The 17134-nt window shown below is 41.5% G+C and overlaps 1 protein-coding gene across 6 annotated transcripts in view; it reads left to right on the top strand.

Annotated features, from left to right (window-relative positions):
• Positions 1–17134, top strand: part of TNS2 (tensin 2) — a 182533-nt gene that overhangs the window by 116760 nt on the left and 48639 nt on the right. For all 6 annotated transcript variants that reach the window (XM_060763022.2, XM_067464233.1, XM_060763024.2 and 3 more), the window contains 2 exons: positions 3251–3289; positions 16006–16044. In XM_060763022.2, coding sequence (XP_060619005.2) covers positions 3251–3289; positions 16006–16044 — 78 coding nt within the window. The remainder of the gene's footprint in view (positions 1–3250; positions 3290–16005; positions 16045–17134) is intronic.

Below are 17134 nucleotides of genomic sequence, written 5' to 3' on the forward strand. Positions count from 1 at the left end.
AAGTACAGATTATATGTGTCTAATGATAGTTATAAAGATGCATTTGTGTGGAAATCTCATTCTCTCTCCTCCCCCTCTGATTTCCTGTTCAGCATGCATAGAATGTATTTATTTATTTCGTGTCAAAAACATTGCATAAATAAATATGTTTAAAACTGATAAAATAAAGAGAGCACAAGTGGCTAAATAATTTAGGACCAAAAATGGGCAACACTATCTGCATTGTCTGTAGCTTTAAACAGTTCTTCCTCTGTGCATGAGGCAGGGCATTGTGGACAAGCATACAGATGCGGAGTTGTTTGTTCTACTCCACAGTCACACAAGGTGGGAGATTCTTCTAGGTGGTGCCATTTTGACAGGCTGTCTTTTGATCTGCCCACTTCTAAGTCTGTTTTTTGATCCACTTCTGAGTCTGTTCAGGGACTTCCAAGTTGACCATTCTTGGTTTGCCCCTAGAGGAAGACCCTCGTGGGGGGCCATCCAATTGGGATTGCCTGATTTTACTGTCCACAGGGATATTCTTACTGTTGATGGGGAAACATTTAGAGGAGTTGTGGTGCTCATGAAACTTTTCCTTGATTTTGACTCTACTGGGAAGAGGCTGAGAGTCATGCAGTGGGTGGCTTTCACAGAATTCAATCTTATTTCTCTCGCACTTGGCAGCAACTTCCTGTCGCACATTGATGGGGGTCAATGCTAGCTAGCTTATAGAGTGAATCAGCAGGTGTAGGTTTAAGACATCCTGTGATTATTCTACATTTTTCATTTAGTGCTATATGCATAGAAGATAAATAAGGTTCTCAGATCTCAGGTTCTAATCCATAGAATGATTGGGAAAAATATTTCGCCACAAAAAGTGCTGCCTTGAAAAAGTGTTTCTTGTTTGTTTTTTTTTCCATTTGTTACACTTGATGCCTTTTACTGTATTTGAAGGATATCCTCATACAACAATGATTGACCCTTAATATTCTTAATGATATAATTAGGGACTCCACCTTGTGTTGTCATCAGAGCTTTCCTCCCTTGACATTTCAAGGGGTTCTGCAAACTGAGCTCAAAATGCAAAGGAATTCCCTCTAGATTTATAGAATTATAGAGTTGAAAGAGACCTCATCCATCCAGTCCAACCCCCTGCAAAGAAGCAGGAAAATCACATTCAAAGCACCCCCAACAGATGGCCATCCAGCCTCTGTTTAAAAGCCTCCAAAGAAGGGTTCTGGCCCCGTTTACCTGTCTGAACGTATTCTCCCCTAGGAACCATCAAGGACGTTAAGATCTTCTGGAGAGGCTCTGCTCTCGGTCCCACCACCTTCGCAAACGAGTTTGGAGGGAACGAGAGACAGGGCCTTCTCTGTGGTGGCCTCTCGGCTATGGAACTCTCTCCTGAGTGAGATTAGATCTGCCCCTCTCTCTTGTCCTTCAGGAGGCTAGTGAAATGAAGCATTCCCAGAATAATGGCTGAGGCTGGTTACAGACCAAAGTGAGTGACCACGTATGCAGAATGAGTTGAACATGATTTTACCTTGGCAATTTGGTATATATGTATTTTATCTATATGTATTTTAATCTTGTATTGATATATGATGTTTTAACTTGTATTAGTAGCATTGAATCCTTGCTGTAAGCCAGTCGTGAGTCCCTCTATGGAGGTGAGAAGATCGGGATATAAAAGTTTTAAATAAATAAATAAATAAATAAGGAGTCTCTACCACACTCTGGGACAGAGAGTTCCACGGCTGAACAGCTCTCACAGTCAAGAAGTTCTTCCTAATGTTCAGATGAAATCTCATTTCTTGTAGTTTGGAGCCATTGTTCCGTATCCTAGTCTCTAGGGCAGCAGAAAACAAGCTTGTTCACTCCTCCCTGTGACTTCCTATCACATATTTATACATGGCTGTCATGTATAAATCAAGCATAGAGAAAGGGAGACTCTTATTCTTCCCAGTTTGCCCAGGCAAAAGCAAACTGCTGCAGCCTCTCTTCATATATGTTTGTCTTTATTAATGTTTTTTGCCATTTTGACCACACTTTGTTGTCCCTTGCTACATGTGGTTTGATTTCCAATTATGAAATGTTAGAGAGTGTGCAACTGCAGACCTATCATCAGGATGCTAAACTTGATTGTACATACTATAGGGGGAAAATCTTCCTCTTTTCACCCACTGGTCTTTTACACACATTGCTGAATGCTTTGGTGTTCTAATTAGAAGCAAATGGATATCTGAGCGGATACAGTTGCCTAGTAAACAACTCTTCTACTTAGATTTGTGACATCATTTTTCAAGTTCACATTTAATTTTTATTTTTTTTTGTATTCCTGTTGCAAACATATGTAGAAATCCATGGGGAGAGGAAGCTGTGCATACATGTGGTGTTTGCAGTGGGAAAGTGTGAGACAAGTGATTGCCAGGAAAGCAAAAAGCACATCGATTCTTGGATGCGTCTTTGGTCCAAACTGTCCCCTCCCGAAATAGTTTTGCACTTACACAAACACGATGGCCATCCAGAATTGTTTGCATATGTTTGCGATTTCACTCTGAACTGCACGCTGTTTTTTTCTCCTGGTGTGTGGGATATATTGACAGGATAGAGAGAAAGCTAGCAAACAGGCAGAACCGGGGTAAGAGTTAACAAGGCAGGCAGCAGGAGAAAAACAACCCAAAGTCCTGCTGAGATATCCTCATTCCTATGCTTGGCTGCGGAGTGACACTGTCCTTTATGAACCCCAGAATGGCTGTGGATGGTGAAGGGATGTGCGCTTTGAACCTCCCTCTTGGCTTATGGGTCACCCAGGGATGCAAAGGCCATTGAGCAAGGTGAGGCGGTGGAGCCGGCCAGGCTGAATGGACCTACTGTGCTCTCCTTTGAGTGGGGTGCTGCCTGTTTATGTTTCTCTATATTTAGCCCCCATCCCACCTCTCCACTGGCTCTGCTGCCTCCTGGCCACGATGAATCGCAGCCTATGTGCACACCGCCGTCCTTGGAAGGGCTTAGCCCCAGGCCAAAGCAAACACCCTGATGGGGAAAAGAGGCCAATCGTGTGTCTCCAGCCAAGGGAACGGAGCAAGAGGCCTTTTTTTCCTCCCCCCCCCCCCACCACCACTTGCACTATGGGGGCGGAGGGAGGGCTTACTGGGGACGTCATTGCAAAGTTCATTTTGTGGTGGGATGCTGAGAGACCGGGAGGCCTGGAAGCCCAGTAAAGAGATACAGCTGGACTGTCATTCTCCTTTTCTTCCCTTCATTCCAGGTTCCATCATCCTGCCAGCCCCTCCCTCCGCCTGAACTGGTAAGTGCTGGTCTTTGTCCACCCCCTATAACTTCTCTGTCTCCTCATCTGTCCTCTTTTTTTCATCTTCCCCCAACACACATTTCCTGACTTTCCTTCTCAGCTCTAAGCAGAGCAGAGGCATGAAGCATGTGTCCAACTTTGGCTGCTTACAGATGCATCTTTTATCAGAGGGGTTGCTTTTCTTGCACCGTTGCCCACCTTAGAATCTCCACTACTACCTCTACCAAAATATGGAAGATTTACTTAAGAGCAAATCAAGTCTCTCTAAGAATTTCCCCAAAGATTGGTTCTAAATAATTTTTGGACTTTTAAAGGTGGGGTGTCTTTAAAAAAAATACCAAATGCAGGTTTATCTTATTGACTATTTCTTTCACATTTCACATTTTTAGTACAAGGTGTAATTGATTGCTTTGTGCTTTACCCATCATGGTGGCGGTAGCAGGAGTAAAGATAATAATAATAATAATAATAATAATAATAATAATACTTTGTTTATATACCGCTCTATCTCCCCGAGGGGACTCAGAGCGGTTCCCAGGTAACATCACAAAACATACAAAGTTAAAAAAACAACATAACCATAAGATTAACAAAACAAAATATAAGCTTAAAAATTGTCGCCATAACAACATATATTAAAAGTAATCCTGCCTGTTCAAGGCAATTAAAAAATTTAAAAGGCCCAGCCAAGGTTTGTGCAAGCCCAAAAATTCTAGGGGGCCCGGAAATTAAGTGCAATGCTATGGCAGGCAGCAATAATATTAGGTATGGGTCTGTGGCTGGTCATTCCGGGGCCGATTAGAGGAAATGATCTGGGTAATTGGTAGGAAGAATAAGGCCATATTCGACAATGTGTAGGGCTGAATTAGAACTGGTCATTTTCAAAGGCTTGTTGAAACCACCAGGTCTTCAAGCTCTTACGAAAGGAGGGGAGGGATGGGGCCTGTCTTATTTCCCTTGGAAGGGCGTTCCAGAGACGGGGGGGGGGGGGCACCACTGAGAAGGCACTCTCTCTTGTCCCCACCAACCGTGCTTGAGATGGTAGTGGGACAGAGAGGAGGACCTCCCTTGAAGATCTTAGAGCTCGTGCCTGTTCATAGAAGGAGATGTGATCGCGGAGATAGGCGGGACCCGAACCGTTTGGGGCTTTATAGGTCATGACCTGCACCTTGAATTTGGCTCGGCAACTTATCAGCAGCCAATGAAACTGTTTTAATAGGGATGTTGTATGCTCCCTATAGTTTGCTCCAGTAAGGATGATGCTGTGAAGTTGTTGCTTTTTAAAAACTTTTTATGTCATAATGTAATACTTAGGAATCTAGAAAACTACTTTCAAAAATGGGGGTGGTCAGAGCTTGAAAAAAACCCGAATGTAACATAATTTTTGTTCCTGAGTTATCAATGTCATTTGTTCTATCATAAAAACATTGAAAAGGGTTATTATACTGCAAAAAACTTTGTTTTTGTGGGACGTTCTACAGCTGTGGTTCTCAGCCTAGGGTCCCCAGATGTTTTTAGCCTACAACTACCAGAAATCCTAGCCAGTTTACCAGCTGTTAGGATTTCTGGAAGTTGAAGGCCAAAAACATTTGGGGACCCCAGGCTGAGAACCACTGTTCTACAGCATACTTTCCTATAGTTTTTCAATGAACATCTCATTGAGTCTCAACCAATTCCACATAGTGTGTGGCAGTCCCACAAAACAAAGCTTCTGGAGGATAACAACTACTTTCAAAGTAAGTACTGCACAATTAAACAGGACATAATACCTTCAAACCAAGAACACATTTTTTTTCAAATTATGTTCCATAGTGTTACTATAGTTCCCATCATAAATGTCCTGAGTGGAGGATTCTGGAAATATTAACCCCCAAAAGGTGCTTTTTGAAACCATGGAGTGTAAATATGTTTATGATAGCCTAAGATCCTATTCAAGCCATGTAATTGTAATGCTAGCTTCTGCTGCAGATGCTGTGAGGCAGTTTTCTTCTAGTGGTGTCACTATGGGCTTGGGGTGTGTGTGTATCCCTTAGGTTTGGATACCAAAATAGCTGTCTCACTCAGGGTAGACTCTGTGAACCTTCACCTTCTCAAGGTGGCCAGAGAAAGTGATGGGGTTTCCCCATGCTTCTAGTCCTTTCTTTCAGCAGGCCAAGTCCACATCAGCCACAATCTCCTTTCCTCCCTCAACTCCTGGTGCTGAACCAGGCACTAGCCCAACACTGTGGCATTTCTCAAAAAGCAACTCCTGGTTAGGGGACAAGTGCCTGCTGCAAGAATGATGCCACGAGGATGATGCTCGTGTGGCATCAACCCTTCCCCTAGTGACACCATGGTTTTCTTCAGAGTGATTCCTGGAGATACTTGTGAACAAAACACAGTGGGTGGTTTTCATATATACTTCATCACCCATTCAACTAAATCAATTAAATCAAGAAATAGTTTTCTAAGATCGACAGAGACACTCACTGGAACACCTCAGCAAGTGAGAGTCCAAAAGTGGCAGGCTCAAACCCAGAACCTCAATCAATGGCTGATACCAAATGAGAGACTCCCCCTTGGGCACACAGAAAACTGGGTGACTTGGAAGGCACTGAACAGACTGCGCTCTGGCACCATGAGATGCAGAGCCAACCTTAAGAAATGGGGCTACAAAGTGGAATCCACGACATGCAAGTGTGGAGAAGAGCAAACCACTGACCACCTGCTGCAATGCAACCTGAGCCCTGCCATATGCACAATGGAGGACCTTCTTATAGCAACACCAGAGGCACTCCAAGTGGCCAGCTACTGGTCAAATGACATTTAATCAACTACCAAGCTTGCAAACTTTATATTTTGTTTGTTTGTTTGTTTGTTTAAAAATGCAATTGGTTTGCTCCTGACACGATAAATAAAAAAACCATTCAACCACTGTTTTCGGTGGTTGTCACTGATTGTGTTCACATTCGGCGTGCCTTATAAATGAGCTACTTTCCATACTCTCTGATGAAGACATTCTGCGTAATCTGAATGACATCATTTTGTTACCTTAATATTTATTTATTTATTTGCAGTCTTTATATTCTGCCCTTCTCATCCCAAAGGGGACTCAGAATGGATCACAGAACCCATATATAGCAAACATTCAATACCGATTATACAGTGACAAGACAGACAACATAGAGGTATAGGCTTTCCCATCTTTCATCATCTTGGAGGTTGTGTTCAGTTCCAGCCACCAGGAGTGCTGTCGTTCCATCTTCCCTGTCAAAGAGATTTTTGGTTCATAAGCTTCCTCCTTTTTTGATAGAATTGTCATGCCTAAATACCTTTCTGCTTTAATGCAGTACCTATTTATCTAATCACATTTCTGTTTTTTATCTGCTAGGTGGGTAGGGAGCTGGGCTGAAGGTCAAGAGCTCACCCTAATCCAGGCTTCAAACTGTCAACCTTTCAGTTGGCAAGATTTACTGCAGCTGATGATTAACTTGCTGTGCTAAAGCGCAGCTCAGGAAGAGATTCTGTGAATGGCATTCCTTTGTCCAAGAAGAGAGATGAATATCTGTTATTTCCTCCCTCTTTGCGACAACACGGTGACCACTATGGTTATCATAACAATTTATACATCTAAGACTTAACTGCATTTTCAGCTGCTTTGTCCAAAAATACAATTGACTTTCATGTTAGATTTTGATAGATTACTGTTTCTTCCACATTGAAGAAAAGCTGAAGTCAATTGAAATATGATACTACAAAAATTCTTAAGGACTCTGAGGCCCCCTCCACTTTGCCCCTTTTATCCCATGATATGATCCCAGATTATTTTCTTATCCCAGATTATCTGGCAGTGGAGACTCATATCATCCAGTTTAAAGCAGATAATCTGGGATGAGATCCTGGGATATAGGGCAGTGTAGAAGAAGCCTGGGATCACTCTAACTTCATGGTACAATACTCCCAAGGAGCTTCCCCACAGATAGGCTACTACTGGTAGCAAACTTCACCATTCAGGTTGCAGCAACCAAATTGTTTCCCAATTCATTTCTGAGAGTTCAAAGTATTAGTCTTACTTGGAAATCTTAAATGACCTGGGCATGGCTCACCTAAGGAAATGTCTTCTTTCTTATGCACTTTTCCATACAATGGGTTCTTAGAAAGACCTCACCTAGTACATTTCTTAACCATGACTAGACAGGAGGGGTCAAGAGCTGTGCCCTTCTCTCTATAATTATCTTCCAAGAAATCTGCTCATTTCCCCTTTAACTTCCCCAAAATCAGTTATGGTGTTTTTTGTTGTAGGCATTATCTTGCAGGAGTGAGGAACTAGTGTTGTGTGCTTTGTGGTTATGTTATTGGCAATCTGTAAAACAGGAGCGATAACATTCCAGCTCACAGGGATGATGCAAGATGGGTGATGATTTTTTTTGTTGTCGTGTCAGGAGCAACTTGAGAAACTGCAAGTCACTTCTGGTGTGAGAGAATTGGCAGTCTGCAAGGACGTTGCCCAGGGGATGCTTGGATTTTTTTAATGTTTTTACCATCCTTTAGGGAGGGTTCTCCCCACATTAGGAGCTGGGGCTGTTAGAGGGAGCTCATCTGCACTCTCCCCAGATTCGAACCTGCGACCTGTCGGTCTTGAGTCCTGCTGGCACAGGGGTTTAACCCACTGCGCCACCGGGGGCTCCATGGGTGATAATAACACTTAGGGAATGCTGAATTCCATGATCTAAGGTGCTAAGAAGTAAGATATCCCCTTGAAGAGGGAATGAAAGAAATGCTAATAACGCGGCTTAAGAGGACACACATTCCCTTGAAGTTGAGATCAGATAGGCCTGTTTGCTCTGTCAGCAATAATCTGGGAGCTAATCTGTTAGCTCAAGAAACAAAAAAAAAGTGCTCAGCTGCACCCAGTACAAAATGGGCCAACTAGTGACAACAGTTTTGGCAAAAGAATGACGTTGGACACCACCAACTATATCAGAATGTTTCTCAAGAGTAACAAGAGGCCAAGAAGCAGATAAGACCTTGGCCCATCTGAAACTTCATAAAGGATGTTGCTGTTGTTTGATACGCAACAAGATTAGTATACAGCAACATGATCACTATGCTGGCTTTTGTATTGAATCACATGTCGGACCCTACCCAAATGTCTAGGACTATGTGATGTATCGGCGAATAATGTGTGCAGAACCAAGTAGGTTGGTAATTTTGTCAGTGCCAGTTGTTTTCAAGTGCTGGCCAAGGTTTTTAGGCACTGCATCCAGTGTGCCAATCACCTTTACTGGCTTACAGTTGAATCTGGATATTCATTTCCACCACTGGTACATCCGTTGTTGGTAGCCACATTTTTGGGGTTCCTATCTATAATAGCAGCTCATGACAGTTTGATTCTGTGACATTGAAATTTTCTGTCACTTCTATAGTTGTTTTGCTTCCAGTTGCCCTACAGGCCCATGACCTGGTTGCTCAGCAGTGGGTCCTGGTTCCTATAGCCTATTTGGTGACGGGTGCCCAAGAGAAGCTCTCGCTGTGATCCTTATTATCCTGGGTGACGACCGAGCCAGTATAGACTTCTTTAGGGTTTGTTTCACCATATTTAAATGGGTTGGGTGCACTTAGTTCTGCTTCTCAGTTGAGACCACTCTGGCTTGGTTGAACCTACTGGTAGTTTGTACTACCGTTAGCAGAGCTCTCAACATCATAGAAACAGATAAGAATGCCGGCAACAAGGTGGCACTTGATGGTTGGGGGGGGGATATTATTATCATTATTATTATTATTATTATTATTATTATTATTATTATTACATTATGTAACAGAATTTTTTTTAAAAAAATCTGTTCCTGGTTTGAAAGAGTTGTATTCCTGTTTAATTATGCGGTACTTACTTTGAAAGTGCTTGTTCTACTCCAGAAACTTTGTTTATGTGGTTGCCACAAACTATGTTGAATAGGTTGAGACTTTTTAAAAAAAATTATTAAGTTTTCAAATATACAAAGATAAAATCACATGTCTTGTTTGTAAGCATTAAATAGGAAAAAGAAAAGAGGGAAAGAACAAAGAACAAAAACCAAACTATACACACACACATACACATATATATACACATACACATGCATATATATACATGTCTACACCCACATATACACATAGACATACCCCTACATACACCCACACACATATGCATACACTCACATATTCCTGTTTAATTATGCGGTACTTACTTTGAAAGTGGTTGTTCTACTCCAGAAACTTTGTTTATGTGGTTGCCGAGACTTGATGAGATATTAATTGAAAAACTATAGCAAAATATGCTGCGGGATGTTCCACAAAAACAAGGGACAGTGTTAGAATTCAGGACAAAGTGTACATTGCTCACAAAGCTTCTTTTCAGCGATCACATCCTTTTTAAATTGTGTGGCATGCTTGATACGATGTCCCATAGGATATAAGAGCTTGATAATGGAAAACAACTGAGGAACAGCATGCAGCCCTGTGTTGCTCACATTGATCTATACAAATTTGGGAGTCAGTTTTTCACTTTTGAAATATGTGTGTGAAAGAACATTTTTTCAAGGGAGCACATTAGGCCTGGGTAACAACGGAAAAATTTGTTTCTAAACTCGTTTCGTTTTTAGGGGGTCTATTGCGTTTCGTTTTTTAAATGAATTCCGAATTTTTCTTTAAAATTTTTTCGTTATTTACGAAATTTCGTAAATTTTGAATTGATTTGTTAATGGCGGACGCGATTGCACAATACACTAAAAAAACGCTTCAAATGGGACAGGGGGAACTTCTGAGGCTTCCCTCTCCCTCTGTTGTTGACTGTTGGTGTGATAATTTATTTTTTATCACTGATAAAACAAACAACAACTATAAAACTTGCACCAGACATACGGAAATAATAACGAAACAATTTCGAAATGATTTCGAAACGATTTCGAACCAATTACAAAACAATTACGAAATAAATTGAAAAATTCGTTTCGATTTTTAGTTGCTCCTGCATGGCTCAATATCGGATCGTAAGCTAATTTAAATACGAATCAATAACGAATTACGAAATTAACGAACAAAACCGCCCAGCCCTAGAGCACATGCAAGAAAGAAAGAAACAAAATAAGAGGGGAATCCAACATCACAAGGGCAATATTAAGTGCTAGCAGTGAAGTCATCTGGGAGAAAAGCACCTGATGGGAAAGGATACTAATTGATATTCATATCCTCAGTAACAAATGGTGTATTCCAGAAGCATTCTTTTCTGATGTTTCATCCACATCTATGGCAGGCATCCTCAGGTTGTGAGGTCTGTTGGAAACTAAGCAAGTGAGGATCCTGGGGCTTAAAGTTTGGTTAAAAAAAAGGCTAAAGACCTTGTAACATGACAGCTCCCGTGACTCCATACCATTGAACCGTGGTGTTAAACTGCATAGTGTAGATCAGGGGTCCTCAAACTAAGGCCCGGGGGCCGCATACGGCCCTCCAAAGTCATTTACCTGGCCCTCACTCAGGGTCAACCTAAGTCTGAAACGACTTGAAAGCACACAACAACAACAATCCTATCTCATCAGCCAAAAGCAGGCTCACACTTCCCTTTGAAATACTAATAAGTTCATATTTGTTAAAATTGCTCATCGTTTTAATTATTGTATTGTTTTTAAGTTTTTAAGCACACTACAAATAAGATGTTTACAGTGTGCATAGGAATTCATTCATTTTTTTTTCCAAATTATAATCCGGCCCTCCAACAGTTTGAGGGTGTAAAGAGGAGCGTATATGCCACCAATTTGTAACGTCTTAGGAGAGAGGAGGGACGGTTTATTATTTATTACTCTTAATGGTGCCACCAATGTGTGATGTGAGGTATTATTGGGAGATATGGCACACTGGACGCAGAATTATTGGAGATGAGGCAGTCTTCAAACAAAAGAGAACAAGTTTATTGAGCACAAAGCGTGTGGTTGCAAGTTGTAACTTTTCTTATAGAACTCAGAATAATGCTTGGTTAGTTGAATGTTACACTTTTTCAGGTTATACAGTATCTTCCTGAGGTGAAGCACTTATTACAAAACAAAGTTCCAATACAGGGATGTCTCCCTTATCTGATCCTCCCTTGATCAGATACTTAATAAGCTTATTCTTTAGCCTTTCTTTAGACTAACGGAATACTGGTTATGTTTCCCTTATCAGCCTCTCTAGGCTAAGAAACTTCCAGTAGCTTAATCTGGCTTTCCAAAGCCTCAAAACTTTGCTTCACAATTCACTCTTTTACAGCTATAACCTCCTAATCTTTCCTCTACCAATTCCTCACCCTCCAATCTTAACTCCTGACTGCTCACTCCTCTAACCCTAAACCCTAACTCTGACTGAACATAAACTCTAACTCTGACTGAACTTAAACTGTCGTTTTTCAAACTCTCCCCTCTAAGCTCCTCCCACTTCTCTACAGCATCGTCTCCATGGTAACACACTCCTCTCAGCTAGGCCGCTCCAGCATTAGTGCAACTAATCCAAACACAAATACAGTTAAAGTCATACAATTTATAATCAACTTCTCTACAGAGGGACTGTGACCTGGCCCTCTGTTTAAAAAGTTTGAAGACCCTTGGTGTAGATGCACCCTCAAACTAACCTAGGATTGCCATGTGTTCCCTTTTAAGAGTAAAGTTTCCACTCTCCAGTTTCCCATGGATGTCTTCCCCCCACCCCCCAAAAAGCTAAATTTTCTGTCTAAATAAATTTTGTAAATGTCTGGGTTTCTTTGCAAAGTCTAGACTGGAGGAAGTGGGCAGTTAGGTATCTGAGCTCTGGGAAAGAAGAAGATATAGCAGTTCAAGGAGGTCAAGGAAAGTCCCCCAAAGCAGCCCATGGGTTTTCTGAGTGACTCACCGGCTTTCAGAAAGGTCAGGGCTTCTGCTTCCATTGTCACCTGGAACAGCTCTCTTTCTTCATCCTAAAGGAGCCCCCAGTGGTGCAGTGGGTTAAACCCTTATGCCAGCAGGACTGATGACTGACACGTTGGAGATTCAAATCCAGGTAGAGTGCGGTTGAGCTCCCTCTGTCAGCTCTAGCTCCCCATGCAGGGACATGAGACAAGCCTCCCACAGGGATGGTAAAATATCAAAACATCAGGGCGTCCCCTGGGCAACATCCTTGCAGATGCCAATTCTCTCACACCAGAAGCGACTTGCAATTTCTCAAGTTGCTCCTGACATGGAAAAAAAATCCTAAAGGAAAGCCCAGTTAGGGAGAGCAGGAAAGTGCCTTGCTTCCAACTCCAGGGTTGATATCCAACCTCAAGGGAGCACTGTCTTCTCTGTTGGCTGAGGACTGGTGGCTGCCCTTATCAGGGCTTATAGGAGATCTCGAATCAGTCTACACTAGGCCCTCTCCATTTGCGAGGGATACGGGCACAGAATGCCCATGAAAACAGGAAAATAAAAATATAAATATTGTCGAAGGCTTTCATGGCCGGAATCACTGGGTTGTTGTAGGTTTTTTCGGGCTTTATGGCCATGTTCTAGAGGCATTTCTCCTGACGTTTCGCCTCCATCTATGGCAAGCATCCTCACCTTACTACCTCTGAGGATGCTTGCCATAGATGCAGGCGAAACGTCAGGAGAAATGCCTCTAGAACATGGCCATATAGCCCGAAAAAAACCGAAAACAACCCAAAAATATAAATAGCTATTGCAAACACAGTCTATTTTACCTGGGAAACCTTTCTCCGGGCAATTGTTGGTAATACTAACTAACAATTTCATATAGGCTTAGTGGACAAGGATTCATTCACTGGGAAACTTAGAGAATAAGATGTTTGAAATGGGTAGGGAATTTGAAAACTTCTCTTCTATAAAGAAAAGAAGAAAAGACTAAAAGAAGAGAATCTCACTTATTCTATCTTTCTTCCATTATAGTTTTTTTTTGTGTGTGTGTGTGCTAATCTTTGGAATAAAGGCACTATTGACTGCTCAGTGGTGTTGCTTCCCTGACATTGTCTAATCACAGGTGTATCCTCTTTAAAACACAACCATCTGAAACCTTTGCCTGTCTTACCATTGTAATGGCACCCCCCCCCCCTTTCAGGTGGTGCCAAATTGAGCACTTAAGGAAGGAAGAGTGAGTCAATCATTTTCTGAGAAATAAAAGAAAGGCAGGCCTACAAATTATTAATAGCAGTCCCATTAAAGTATGATAAAGGGGGGTGGGGTGCTAAATGCATTAGGTGTTAGTTTCCATCAACATTTCTTCACTTCATGAATTTAACGTGGTAGACTGATAGATTCTACAAGACCAAGGTTCAAATGCCAACTCAGCCTTGGAAACTGTTGCGTGATCTTGGGCAAGTCACAGCTTTCAACCCCAAAGTAAAGTAATCGCAAATTGCTTCTGAACAAACCTTGTTAAAAAAAACACAGATGCCATACATTGTACTTAGATAAAGGTAAAGATTTACCCCGACATTAAGTCTAGTCATATTGGACTCTGTGGGGGGGGGGGGGTGCTCCTCTCCATTTCTAAGCTGAAGAGCCGGCATTGTCCATAGATGCCTCCAAGGTCATGTGGCCAGCAGGACTGCATGAAACGCCATTACCTTCCCGCTGGAATGGTACCTATTGATCTACTCACATTTGCATGTTTTCAAACTGCTAGATTGGCAGAAGCTGGGCCTAACATTGGGAGCTCACCCCGCGCCCCAGATTTGAACCTCCAACCTTTCAGTCAGCAGGGTTAACCAGGGGGCCCACATTGTACTTAACAACAACACAAACTATATTATTATTTCATGTTATATTATATCACAGGCCTTCGATGAAAAAAAAAACATGTTCAATATTGTAGTTATTTTTATTTATTTATTTTGTCGTGTCAGGAGCGACCTGAGAAACTGCAAGGCGCTTCTAGTGTGAGAAAATTGGCCGTCTGCAAGGACGTTGCCCAGGGGACGCCCGAATGATTTGATGTTTTTATCATCCTTGTGGAAGGCTTCTCTCATGTCCCTGCATGAGGAGCTAGAGTCGATAGAGGGAGCTCATCCGCCTCTCCCCAGATTTGAACCTGCGACCTGTCGGTCTTCAGTCCTGCCGGCACAGGGGCTTAACCCACTGTGCCACCGGGGGTCCTTTTTAATGTACTTTGGGGTGCTGAATGTGAAAACCACAATAAAAAATGTCATACACAGTTCTTTCACAAATCAAACTATTAGCTTCATTATTGATTTCATTCCATCACATATTGAAACATAAAGCTTCTAAGCAAGTTGTAAAAAAAACTCTATGCAAGGGAGCAAATCTGAGGAAGTCATTTTGGATTTAGAACATCAAATTCTTATAAAACCAGGATATATCTTTAAAACCACATTTTGATGAGCATCAATTTTGCAGCCCTATGTTATATATGACTTCCATATCCATGGAAGGGGCATCCAAAGTTTATTTTATGCAAATCCAACAAAATATGTCCTCTTTGGTATTGTCTAAGTCCTTTAGGGTATTTTTGGGCCAAAAGTCATTCATTTCAAAGGATTTTGCTGTTACCCATGGTTTTGCATATCCATGTGAAGTCCAGGAACGTATCCAGGAACGTATCTCCCGTATGCTTACTTCCTGCACCCTCTAATCCCAGCCAAACTATACGTATGTAAATAACAGAATTATACTAAAGTCTTTAGTAACATTTAATCATGTAAAGGATGTGCATGATGGCCTACCGATAAAGGGGAGTAAAAACGAAAGAATGAATGGCTTTGTTCAAAATATATTTGCATTTCTAGCAGAGCTAGGAGGCCATTTCAAGAAACAGGTTTTAGGTATCATTATTTTATTTATTTATTGTGTTAGAAGTGAATTGAGAATACAGTTATGTATAGAAAAACTACAAAGTTAAAAACTTGGCATTATACCAAATTTCCTTTGACTAGAAGCTGTCCACTTAGAGTGCCTCCTGTGTCACTATGGGAAGGTCCTACGTTGTAGATGTGGCGGGGCTCAGGTTGCATAGCAGGAAGTGGTCTGTGGTTTGCTCTTCCCCACACTCACATTTCATGGACTCCACTTTGTAGTGTCTTCCAAGTCTCAGTCTTCTGTGTGCCCAGGGGGAAATCTCTCATCTAGTATCAGCCACTGATTGAGATTCTGGGTTTTAGCCTGCCACTTTTGGACCCTTGCTTGCTGAGGTGTTCCTACGAATATCTTGTAGCTCTTAGAAAGCTGTTTCTTGATTTAAGATGAGAACACGGGTTTGCTGGTTGATATCTGAACAGAGGATGGGCATCATGAAGGAACATCAACAATATGGTTATTTAATTACTATATGTCCTTACTGTCAGAAATGGGAAGAAGTATAAGGGATCTTTTATCTCAAATGCCTTTTTTGGTCTATGAGCATTTACATTTGTGTTGCCATTTACTATTCTATTTCAGACAATGAATGCTTCACCCTGGAGTTGGCTTATAACAAATTTACACTTTTATTTTAATCATATACTACTCGAGCGGCAGTTCTTAGTAGGAAAATGGATAGCTATTATCATGGTTTGCCTCTCCTTCAGGCTTGATCTGAAGGTCACACTGTCAGTGGATGCTTTCCATAATCTCGTTATGGGCCGTAATGGTTTCATTAAGACTGGAATTTCACTGAAAGACACGGTACAGCACTAACAGAAGACTTGTGCTTAATGCTACATTAACAATAGTCTCTTCCTTCTCTCTATTTTTCCTTCACATGTCCAGAGGCGGAACACAGCCCCAGTCCGGCGCATTGAACATTTGGTAAGACTTCATTTTCTGCTGATCTTGTCAAACTATCTTATGATTTTTGCTATCTGCAGTAAGTCCGGGAATGTATTGCCCGTGTTTAGTATGTTTATTTCTTTGTTTTTGTCATTGCACATATTTTCATACGTTCATACTCATCCTTTTCACAACTCCTTTAAAACTGTGTTAGGCTCAATCAGTATTTCCTAAAAACTATTTGTGTCACTGGATAGTTTTTATTATAATTGTTGGTTTTCAGTCTCTCTCATGTTTTGAACTTTTCTTCACTGTTTCTGTGTGAAAGAGTTGACCTTATAGTCTCTACCTGGATGTCACCGCTTCTTCTCAGATACAGGCATTCTGGAAAATGGTACCCATCTCCCACACAGAAATCCCTAAATTTATATTGTGCTGTTGTCTTTGCTCATACAAATAGGAAAAAAATGCAAGTCCCAAACTGGAATGCTATTTGTAACTGTGCGTTTGTTCCAGAACAAATGCAAATCACTGAATTTCACAATCAGTCCAATATTTCAATATCAAAACACCCATGTAATATTCAAGGAATGGGGCTATTAAATTATTTGATTCATTTCTGGTTAGAGTTCAGCTGTGATCACTTCAGTTTGCTTTTTAACTCAAGCGATTAAAATTCAGGAACCATTTCAGCTGCTTCCAGAACCATTTAAGTTCCAATTCAAACAGAGCAAATTTGAATATGAGACCCATTATTTGCAAAGTGATCTGGAGCAATTTCATGGGCCTAACTAAAGCATAGGTCATAAAGTGCTCTGAAATATGCATAAAAATTACACCTATTATGTATACTGTTCCCGCCTAGCTTACTTGTCCGAACGCATCTGCCTCTACGTCCCACCTCGTAACTTAAGATCATCCGGGGAGGCCCTGCTCTCACTCCCACCAACATTGCAAATGCGGCTGGCGGAGATGAGAGACAGGGCCTTCTCGGCTGTAGCCCCCTACCTGTGGAATTCGCTTCCAAATGAAATACAATCGACTCCATCTCTTCTGGCGTTCAGGAAGAAATTAAAATCTTGGTTTTAGGACCAGGCTTTCGGACAATAAACATAAAGCAGCACTTTGA

The sequence above is a fragment of the Anolis sagrei genome, chromosome 2, assembly GCF_037176765.1.
Source record: "Anolis sagrei isolate rAnoSag1 chromosome 2, rAnoSag1.mat, whole genome shotgun sequence".
In the NCBI taxonomy this organism is placed as follows: Eukaryota; Metazoa; Chordata; class Lepidosauria; order Squamata; family Dactyloidae; genus Anolis; species Anolis sagrei.